The sequence below is a fragment of the Falco biarmicus genome, chromosome 5 (assembly GCF_023638135.1).
Source record: "Falco biarmicus isolate bFalBia1 chromosome 5, bFalBia1.pri, whole genome shotgun sequence".
Classification (NCBI taxonomy): domain Eukaryota; kingdom Metazoa; phylum Chordata; class Aves; order Falconiformes; family Falconidae; genus Falco; species Falco biarmicus.
In genome coordinates, this window is record NC_079292.1 from 17103250 (window position 1) to 17114847 (window position 11598).

General features: G+C 43.7%; 1 protein-coding gene across 3 annotated transcripts in view; it reads right to left on the reverse strand.

Annotated features, from left to right (window-relative positions):
* Nucleotides 1-7849, reverse strand: part of FAM185A (family with sequence similarity 185 member A) — a 51939-nt gene extending 44090 nt beyond the window's left edge. For all 3 annotated transcript variants that reach the window (XR_008822063.1, XM_056340194.1, XM_056340193.1), the window contains exons 1-2: nt 7273-7849; nt 314-423 (exon numbers count right to left, since the gene is read on the reverse strand). Coding sequence is in view for 2 of the 3 variants with exons in the window: in XM_056340194.1 (XP_056196169.1) it covers nt 314-423; nt 7273-7666 (504 nt within the window). In the remaining variant the exon portion in view is untranslated. The remainder of the gene's footprint in view (nt 1-313; nt 424-7272) is intronic.
* Between the last annotated feature and the right edge of the window lie 3749 nt (nt 7850-11598).

Consider the following 11598-nt stretch of genomic DNA (forward strand, 5'->3'; position numbering starts at 1 on the left):
ACTAGACAGGAAATCCCACAGTCTGTCTTTTTTTGTTTTTTGAGGGGTAAGGAGGACAGAGATCAGGCTTACTGCTGTCACTGTTTCTTGCTGGCTTTGGCTGTCAAAGGTAACTGGAATTCTGACTCCACATGAGTGTTACTGACTTTGTGTCGTAATTGTATGCAATAAATAAAGGTGAGGTGCTACGCACATAGTAACACTCAGAAATATCAGAGCACGTATCTCCAAAATTGGTATTAAGTTTTTATACTATATTCCACCACACAATCCCTTTTAAAACATTGACGGAGTGGGAGAGGGTTCTTTGTACCTTTATTGACTGCAAGACACTAGTCCCCTTCTCAGTTTCTATTTTGCAGTTATCACATTCTATTTTCTGAATCTTCACGCAGCCAGTCCCTGATGTTTTGATATCCAAATCTAGAATTAAAAAAATTTTATTAGCAACAGAATGAGAAGAGTCTGATCTATTTAACATAGTACTTGATTACTTTATATAGTAACTACATATAGCATGGGGGAAAAAAAAAGGAGCTGTTTTGTTACTAAAGAACCTTCTTGCAAAGTTTGGCCACATACTTTCAATTGCATGACTAGTCACTATGAATAATTGACTGAAAATTTTGCAAGCCTGTTCATAGCCTTCCCTCTTCAAGCAAGAACATTAAGAGGCAGCAGACTGACTGTAACCTCTGGCAAGGAATCAGCAGGGTGTGGTCCTTTAGTGAAGTTTTATATATTTTTGTTTTAACCCACCCCAAACCCCACCTCCATCTCACAGCTACCTTAGTCACTAATTCTATTAGCAATTCTACTACTGAGCCATTTAGGTACCCTAACATGAGTTTTGGAGTGGCAAGGTTGGCAGGTTGTTTGAAGCCACATGTAAAGTAATGATTCAACAGCACAAATACATATGTCTCGCTTAGACCTATGTTGCTTCAACCTGCAAGCAGCATAACACAAAAATAGATATATAGGAGTTTGCATGTGTCATTCTTCCCTAGCCTTCTCAAAGGCCTGACTTGCCCCTTGGCATGAGGCAGCATGTTTGGCTCTAGTCTGAATCACCTCACCTTACTACTGTTCATAGGCTCCCACAAAGAAAACTAACTAGGTCTTGTAGATAACACTGTTATCAAAGGAGTAATTTATAGGCTCATAGTGCTTCATGCAGGACTATCAAAGGGATTTTTCTGCCACTTGAGATCACCCCTGGGTTTAAAGAACCAGGAAGAAGTTTGAGAATGTGCAGTCTGAGGATTCTGACTATATTAATAATAATTTGTATTAATGATCCTAGTAACAACTGGCAAAAAGTAAAGACAGGAAAGGAAAAAAAGTAGTTCTGTTCTTTTAAGGATGAAAGGCAGAAAGAAGAAAGAGAAAAATTGAACAGGAGTCAGAAGCATTTGCTGCAAGAACTGAAGCTACACTAACAGAGGGAGTGAGCCAATTACTCTCTAAAGAAAAGATTATCTAGGAAACAAACCTCATTTAAGCACCTGTGAAAGTCTGTCTTTCACCTCCACTATCTGCTAAGATGACCAGAAATATGAGAAGAAGAATCAGAGTATGTATAACAAGCTCTGCTCCAATGAGATTTCCCAAGTCAGACCTGTGACATTAGTGGAGGCTGAAGATCACACTGCCATGATGCTGCTCAGGGTAGATGCTGGAAGCATGACAACAGTAGCTTGCAGACCATGAAGATAAGAGACTGAGAGCTCCAACTGACAACGATGGGAAATTTTGCCACTGACAAACCAGGAAAATCCCAGGGGCAGATCTGAAACAAGTTACATCTTTGCTGCAAGAGTGCTACCTTATTGCCACAATAAGCTAAGAGGTTAAATGTAGTGAAGGAAGCAGACCGTGTTCACAGGTAACAATTTCCTAAGAAAGAGGGCTAGAAGAGGTGGACTGGATAAGCAAGCAGGTTTTCCAGAAAGCTGTTTTATTTGTAGGTATTATTTTCTTAGCCCCTTCATGGAAGACTTCCAAAGAAGAGATACTATGACCAAGATTTTAATCAAACTGTATGTTTCTTAAATGTAAGTAAACTCTAAGATACACTTTGAGGCATGTAAAAGCACAAAACCTGGCAAACTGGTCTGGTGACCATTGCCAGAGTCTTGAGGGCCAGCTCCACAAGGTTTTATGTTGGTAAAGCCTAGACAATTTCACCAGACTAAAAGTATCTGAACTATTTCAATTTGATCGATGCTGATCTACAGGCTCTGAAGTTGAGACAAAACAGTTTTCTATATGGTTTTACCTCTAAGGGGGCAGTTGAATTGTTTAAACACAGTTTCCAGAGTGACACAAACAGAGGCAGTCTCCAAACATCTATACTTGAAACAGTATGTCCCCACACAGCACAAACTTTGAGAGCTCAAAAAGCAAGCAGTATTATTTTTTGAAGTACAAGCAGTCTTGCTCAAAAATGCTCAATTTATCCACTGGAAAACTGCACAGTCCTTGGGAGAATCTACATCCAAGACTTCTGCTATTTTTCTTTCTGAGAAAAGAGAAGTTAAAAAGCCAGTTTGCTTGTGCAAATCATTGAATTCAATCAGCTTGATAACCTCTTGCCCATACTGCTTCTATCAAAGGGGGTGAGGAAATGCTTATGAGCAGTCAGTTTAGTCATGATACCAACTTAATAAGACTTTTGTAAGAACAGGGTTAATAACTTTGATCCTGCAGGGCATACTATGGCTCTAATTTGAAAGGGACATTAGTAGTGTAATCCTAGGTGTATCAAAGATGCCAGAAGAAGACACAGAAGTCGAGGGATCCATGAGCATGCTGTTAAGAAACACCAGAGATCCCTGGAAACATACTTTGTGCCTTGATCCTCTGCAGGGTCACAATGCTTTGCTAGCCTTGATACAGCAAAAATCAGGTGGACAAGGAGGTGGACAGCCTCTCTGTCTCACACACAGGCTTCCTGAAGCAAGGAAAAGTGACTCCACAAAGAGGCAGGCTAAAAGCTGGATAACATTGCTAATGAAACTTCCAACACGCAAGGAGGAACAGGATATCTGTTCCAGTGCCAAAGCTCCAGAAATAGCTAGTTTGATTGCTCCTTAGCAAAGATTAGAGCTGAAGCCAACTTTAGCCACACAAACCTCAAAGATGCATGAAGATCTTTGAGTGCAAAGGACTTGTATTGGAAATAAAAGTACATAAGGAAAAAAAGGACTTTGGTATCAGAATGTAGACCTCAGAAATACTGCCTTAAACTATAATATTGGAAATAGACTGGAAAATTATTTTAAATTAACTCATCAGCCCTGGACAACTACTCTGCTTATAGAAAAAGGTTAGTAGTAAGTGAGCATGCACGCAGAATAATTCAGTCAAGGAAAAACTATTTATTGAGGGCATCGCATTACAGTATTTGCTATTCTGAGGCTGTAAGTCTGCTATCCTTACATGGATGATCTTTTTTTCCAACTCACTAATGTTAAGACTTCAGAAAAGTACACTGTTGAAAGGATTCATATTTGCTTTCCACTAACATTTATAAAAAAAAAAAAACCGAAACAAGCAGTCCCAGGAGCTTAGGTTCTCCCCTCATATAAACAGGCAAAAAAAATTGTTTAAGCGATACCATAAAATTATGATTTTGGTAATTCACAGAAACATTCAAGGCCCATACAGTCATTCAGCTTGCTTAGTTCCACAAGAATCTACAGTATTTAGCCAAAACGCTAAGTGATCTGATTGACTTAAATAAGATTAAGGTGGAAGAGTTAAGTTTTCGCAAGAAGAAAACTGCTAATAAAAAATAAACAAAAAACCCCAAAACAAACAATTAAAAAAACATAGTGGCTTACAAGCGGGCCTAGACCAGGAGTGCCTGTTCCTGTGCCAGAGGGGACAGAGCTCTGGTATTCTACTTCCATGCAGCTTGTCCACCACTTCAAGACTCATGGTTCTCCTCCTTGACTTTGACATAGAAGCCTCCATTCTCTTCACCAGGGTATAATATGGAAAAAACATGGAAACAGTTTGTCAGAGGAGGTTATATTGTCCTCATTCTTGGACCTTTCCCAAAACCAGACTGGATTAAAGCAGTGAGCAGCCTCCCCTGGCCTTGGAGTTGACCCTGCTTTGAGCAGGAACTTGAACTAGAAACCTTCTGAGGTTCCCTCCAACCCAAATTATCCTATGATGCCAATATAATACGTACATACTAAAGCAAAACATAAGAATTGCATGGTAAGATGGGACAGATGATTCTGAAATTCTGGTCACGCAAGATCTCAGTTATGTCCGAGTACTCTATGTACAGTAACCAGAAATAAAAGAGTTGGTTTCCAGTTCAGTTACCACACGTGGTTTGACATACCAAGACACAGGGTTCTCTTTATGTGCTGAGCAGACTCCAAACTTACAGCTATGTGCCTATGCTATCCCTGGAATAAATAGCTAACATATAGATGTGACCTGAAGGAAAATAAATTAGACTAAAGAGAAGTTTATTGGTATCTACCATCTATGAAGGTTAAATGTATCAGAGAGGATTATAAAATTGTATAGGATATTGAAAGTACACTGCATAAAACTAGACACTAAGACAGGATCCTTTAGTACTTGCCCTGCTGGGCCGCTTACAAATTGCCTTTGGTTTAAAAATGTGTATTTAAGGTCATCATCTAGCATCTGCACACACTCTTTGGGGTCGAAGGAGTTTTAGCTAGCTAAGAGCTTCCTGGATAAGCTCCAAGGTAAGTTGCGAAAGCTGTTACGAAATGCTGTAACTTCCAAATGAAGAAAAAAGCTAAAATACTGTAAAGGCGTTCAGCATTCACATCAGCTTCTCAACTTTTTACAGCTAAGTGACAGAAAGAGAGCTCAGATAAAACTGTTTAGCCAGAACAGTTAACATCTTTGTCATGCATTCAAGGAAGGCCAGAGAAAAGTCTTGCAGAGGAATAACAGTTTCTTTCTGGTTTGAGATGTGTTTTTACAAGATCTTTTGCTTATGCAATGAAGTTTAATGGATAATTATTTCCTAAATAAAGAAAAGGTACAACCCAAGCACAAACTACTACTCAGAAAAGCCAAACCAGAGCTGAAAGGACACTTGAAGTAGAACCTCACTGGCAAGTAGCAATTCCACTTCACTGAGGGAAAAAAAAAAAAAAAAATTGTTTTAGTAGATACATCTGTGGATATGACTGGATAACCGCATGAACAGACAACACTAACATCACGTTAACTATGGGGTGACAAGCAGCAATTAGAGGAAGAGGATTATAAGCCACAGACTGTCCAGGGAACCTAAATTGCATGAGCTTACTACAAACCCAGCTTAAAACCCTACAAACCAATAAAACCTATTTCAAGGAAGGCTAAGACAGTCTGCAGTGTTGGCTGACATTCAGAATGTAATAAGAATCTCAAAGACGGGACAAAAGCTAAGTGATTTTTTTCTGTCAATCAGAATTCATTACTAAGACCTTTAGGAAGGCTTCCCACATTGAAACTCTTTATGAAGGCTAAGATTCCCCAGATCTTAATACAATGAATTCTACACCCTGAGAGTAACCGAATCTGGAGTAACACAAGAGTCACTCAGAGATCCTGGAGAAACCAAAATACTAAATTACTAACAGCTACAGTAAGCAGACACACTTGGTACCAGAGAAATGAAGGGTAACAAATGGGAAGCTGGGTTTTGGTTTGATTGTCTGTAATCCTGGAACAGACTCCATGAATGTACTACAGACAAGCCAAGGTAATCTTTGCAATTGCCAAGCAGAGGGAAAAAAACAATATAATAAAAAAAAGTTGAAAAAGCTGTAAGAATGTAACTGTCAATTCTTAGGGAAGAGTCAAAACTACGGAAGTCTCTTGGAGGAGACAGTCCTGCCTATATGTTCATTAACTCCGTGATTATGAATATACATCAATGAATGTATAGGTAACAGTTGATCTGTTTAAGAGAATGAACTTGGATTTTCTGATGTTTTGACAAAAAAAAAAGAAAAAAAAAAGTTACAGGGATGAGTAAGACTAGAAAACCAAAGACAACGTTGCTATGACAAACCCATAGCACATATCCTTTTTGAATGATACACAGTTCAGGCCCTTTTAAATGAACACAAGAAAAAAATAATCCCAAGTCCAAAATATGACATAGTAGAATTCAAGATATAGGAAAAAAAAAACAACGTAAGAAGAAAGGTGCAGAATGTCTTTGCTTTAAGGGTTTGGAGAAGTGGTAACCAAGAGAATGTAACACCATGCTCTACTGAAGTCATAGATGACATGTATCAAGCATAAGTAGAATGAGATTCTTCACCATTTCTCATACCACAACTACAGCAGAGCATCAAATGATATAAAGCAGCAAATCGGCAACAGCCACTTGGAGCAAACCAAATGACCAGTTTTTTTGTATACTGAGAGGTTCTTCCACCATGGTGAAACTTACTTTGCACTGTACAGGCAATTGCACAAATTCATAGGAAAAAACCCATGTAAAATGACTAAACACAAATCTCCCTGGGTCAAATTCTCCCTAAACTTCAGCTTACTGAAGGGAATTATCCTAGCAAGCTTCCCCTCCTCCTTCCCTAAGCTTAGCGCCACTGTCAGGATTTCAGTCCAGCACAAATATTTATTGCTTTCAGCCACTACAGCTGCTTTCCCAGATTGTTTGTAGGTTCCACACCAGAAACCCTGCCCAGATTTTTGCCTTGTGCCCAAAAAGGCAATTCAAGCATTGTACTAGCCAAGAGAGCCCTCAGCATTTCACCTCTATTGTTACCTTCCAGACTTTTTTGAGCCCTGTGGATGGCCTGCCACTGGGCACAACAGCTGCTAATGGAGCCAGTAGTAGATCCAGCAAACCTGAACAGCCCTCGAGCCGCGGGTGTGCGTAGCCCAGGCTGAGGAGCGGTGCCTCCCAGAGGAGCGGCACTTACACCTTCCCTGGAACTCCAGCTGTCACAGCAAGAGTAAGTCTGCCCGGTAGCTACCACTTAACAGCAGAAGTTCCAGCGTTAAGTATTGCTGACCACCAGGTCAACAACAAACCATCTAACAAACAACAAACCAGGAACTGGGGACACACAGACAAAACCGGGAGGGTCTGAACATCCTTAACGGAAGGGGGCACGGCGCCATTCCCCAACACCCGCTGCCAGCCGCAGCGGAGCCGGCGCGGCCCGTGGGGCGCCCCTGCTGAGGGGAGGGGAGGGCAGGGCCGGCCGGGAAGGGGACGGGGACCCCCACCCCCGCTCCACCCACCGAACTTGACGGGCGTCCTGACGTCCACGGTGGCCTTGCTGTCCACGCCGTCCGCGACGATCGCCATCTGCTCCAGCGCCTCGTCGTACTCCACCCGCAGGCGGTCCCGCTGCAGGCCGCGGGGCGGGGGGCTGCCGCCGGCGCCGCTGAGGGCGACCAGCACACGGGCCGCGCCCGGGTAGCGCTGCGGGTCCAGCGGGCGGACGCTCACCTGGCAGGGCAGCCGCACCCGCAGCCGCCCCCGCGGGCTGACCGCCAGCACCCACTCCTGAAGGGGCTTACGGCCACCGGCCTCGGCCGAGCCGCTGCACCGGCGGCGGGGGACGGGCGGCTCCCACCACCCGCCCGCCGCCCGCAGCGCCAGAGGCCCCCAGCGCGGGGGCAGCGCCCTCATGCCGCCCGGCGGGGTCGCGGCCGCGGCAGAAGCCCCCTCAGGCGGGGCGGGGCAACGAGCCGCTCCTCGCGGCGGCCCGGCCGTTACCCCCGCCTGGTCACGTGACGCGGCTGCACGCGGGGCGAGGCACCGGGGCGGCTGAGCAATAAACAGGCGGTGGCCGCTGACGCGCGTCCCGGCAGCGACGAGCGCCGGCCCCGCCCCCTCGCTGAGGCGGCTCCTGCGGGGCAGCTGCTCAGCGCGCGGGAGGATCTACAAGCGCCCGCAGAAGGGGCGAGCGCAGCCCGACTCGTCGGCCTATCAGCGAAGGGGGGGAAGCGGAGCATTTCCGTGTCTGCTTCTATTGGGCAGCGGGAGGGAGGCTAGAGCCAATCAGAAGCGAAGGAGAGGGCTAGGGGCGGTAGAGGGAGGACGGAGAGGCGAGCGGGTGTCGCTATAGGAACGGGGGACGCGGCTGGGTGAGGCTGGCCGCGGCCGCACAGGTAGGGCTCTGCGGCGGGCCGGGCTGCGCGGCCTGCAGGGGCTTGCGGTGGCCTGGGCCGAGAGAAGACAAAACGGCGGCTCCGGCGCAGAGACGGGAAGCAAGCCCGGCGGCGCCGGGCCTTGAGGGCTGCCTCAGTCCTGTCTGAGGGGTCCTGGGTGGGCTGGGCCCAGCCTCCCCGCCGGACCCCTGGGCGCCGGGAGTCCCCCGGCCGGGGCGCGGGGTGGGCCACCTCGAGGTACCTCAGGGCATGAAGGCCCTTTCCGCCGGCCCCTGGGTTGACCGTGGTGCCGCCGAGTATTACTTTCCAGTGGAAGAGCCGTGCCGGTTGGGCTGCAGCCTGCACAGCTCCCTGGTGCAGCAGCCTCTGCACCCAGAACATTTAACATCTGCAAGGAGGAGGCAGGGGAAAAGGGAGAAATGGGAAGGGGGAAACGACAGGACTTTGGGTGGCAGCTTGGTCTTGTTACACTTAAGCCTACAGTAGCACTGCATGTGGTGGAATGTCCATGGTCCGAGGATGAAGCAGCAGTTTGGCAGAGGTGCTGGAAAGTTTTCAACGGCGGCATTCCAGAGCTCCAAAATTGCTCTGTCAAGATGGCTTGGTTAACATGTTGTTTATAAATTATAGCATAACTTATTGTGACTATTTTTAGCAGTTAATTATTAAGTTATTTTAGCAGCCTAGCAGTTCTAAAGCCAGACAGATAAATATATTTCTGAGTTCTGTACAAAAATGTCCTTACAGGGTTTACAAACAAGCGGGGGAACTACTGAATTCAGTTAAAAAGACTTTAATGGACTTCATAGCCCACATTATCGTTGTATAACCAATAAAAAAAGTGAGGTGGGTGATGTAAAGTCATGGACTACATCCATGTATGATAGTTGAGTATAGAAAAACAGAACTCTTGAAACACAAAAATGTATCGAGAAATATTGAGACATGACAGGCTAGAAGGTGGGGTTTTTTTTCAAGTCTTAAGAAACAGTTGGTTTTAGAAGAAAATGCTACAGAAGTCTCGCTCTTGAGACCAAATACTAAATTTAAATGTTAGAAGATTTGCCAGGGAAACGGTTACAGACCCGTTAAGAAGCGTGGTGCAGCGTGCTGTAATTCCGCTAGATGTCAGCCCATTCAACAAATCACGCTTAATAACCGGCTGCTCCAAGGGAATCCTGTCTGCTGAGGTGGGGCTTACCCCTGCCCGCCCCCAGTGCAGCTGTTCTTGTCGTTTCCTACCTCCTCTTAAACGTTAGCGTTGCTTTCCTACTGCCCCCTTTTTCTCCAGTATCTTGGTATTTGACGATCCTCATGGAGGCAGAGATTTATCAGGTTGGGCTCCCTACGCATCATCTTTAATATTGTTGAGTTTTGCATAATTGAGAACATTGTTTAAAAAAACACTCAGAGGTGCTTAAGCCTTTGCTATGTATATATTTGACTGGTTTGTGTTGGGTTTTTTCATTAGATACAGTCTAAAGCATACTTACACGGTTAAAAATGCTAAAGAAAAAAGATTAAAAGTAATTGCTAGGAAGGAGTCCTTCATTCTCCATACATATTTTTAATGTTTTACTTATGCTATCCATATTTTGGCTATAATATTAATTCAATTTCATTTTCATGCTTTTGATTGAATTCTGGCTGATCCCATATCAGCTGGTATGGCATGTAGGAGAGTCCAACAGTAAAATGAGATTGATTTTCATCTTTAATTTTCTGACTCGTCACTTGCTGGAAAAGAAAACTATATAAAATTTATAAACTAAGATTTATTTAGAGCTCTTATTTTAAGATGCCTGCATGATTCCCTAATGAATCACAATGCTTATTAGCCGTTTTGCCAGATGTTTACTTACAGTGTTGTTGTAAGCCAAAGAATGTTCTGTATTTCATGCAAAAGATAACAAAAACTAGACCTTATAACGTGTTATAAAATAGGTTTTAAAGCCAAAGCATCATTAGAGGTGCTTTTAGGCGAAGGTGAGAGAGATTTCAAGGAAAGAGGAATTAAATAAAAAAGATATATAGGAGAAGCTATAGGAGGAATACATTTTTCTAACTTTTATATCTGGAATTAATCACAGTGTAAGATCAGACTGCTTCAGGTTCCCACAGGGTATAAATTTAGTCTTCTGGGGCAGGATTAAGTCCACCCATTTGCTATAATTGTAATGAAGAAATAACATGACTTCAATCCTCAGGAAAACAGGGCCACCCTGCAGGAGCGTTCTTGCTAGTGTTATGCTCATGCTGAGACTCTTACCTGCAGATGCAAGAACACTTCAAGTTAACATCCAGCATTTGAGCACGGTTCACCACACACAGTGGTAGCTACTCATCAGTGTTTCACCATAGCGTAAGCCTTAAGAATTTTTGTAGTCAGGATATTTTTTCCAAGTTTATTAAAAATTCTCATGTGTTTCTATTACGAAATGGTTTTATTACACTATTTTAGTTCCTTTATGTGTATTCAGTATTTTGTATTTTTTCAGTGATGTATTATTGAACTGCTTCCTTGAGCCTTCTTTGTTCTCAAGGCATGTCTAGGTTTCAGTGGGTAGGCAAAGCGTGTTTTGTTTGTTTTCCCCTCGGTATTTTAGTGTGTGTGTAGTAATGGTAACCGTCTCTTCTCAGGGATGGCAGAGAGAGGCAGTCTCCAAAGCATGCAGTGGTTTGGATTTCAGGGATTTTTTGTTTGTCATGCTACCAGAAATTTTCTGAGGAAATCAAGTTCCTCATGGTAACCACATGAAAAGGGAAGCAGCAAATCTTACCGTACAAATTCTCCTCTGCCTTAGCTGTATCTAATTAGAACTCCAGCAGATAAAGTCTGTGTGTGGCTCAGGGCCATTCCATCCCAAATAACAGAGGCTTGACAACAAGGGGTAACAATGGAACTTAGAACTTGGTAAGTAGTTTAGGTATGCAGTGTGCCCTCATCTCCCCAAACTAGTTGTCTGTGAGGTTGTATAGTCTAATCAAACAATCCATTATGAATAACATGCCTATTATAGTGCCCTATTGTACATGATGCACAATATTAATTTGAATGATCATTTAATGTTGGCATAGCTTTGTGGTTTAAAGACACAGCCCTACAAGCTGAAGTACACGCTTTGCCTATTTAAAACAGAAGGTCTGCTGCTTATAAGACTGTAAGCTTTAACTTTAAGAAAGAAGCATTAGGAAATAAAATTTTAGGGGATGAAAAGAAGATCACTGTGTGATTGAATAAAGCCATGGTACTCCTATGTTATTAATATTATCTGTAGGTCTCATCTCTTCCCTTCTCCTTGAAGAGGATATGGTAGAACTGGAAAAGTTTTGAAGAAGGATGACAAGGACAGTGGAAGGCAGAGAAGGGCTTTAATGCCAGTGACAACAGGTAGATTGGCTTCTTCAGCCTGGAAAAAGGATTATCAAATGAAGTTATGATGTTAAATT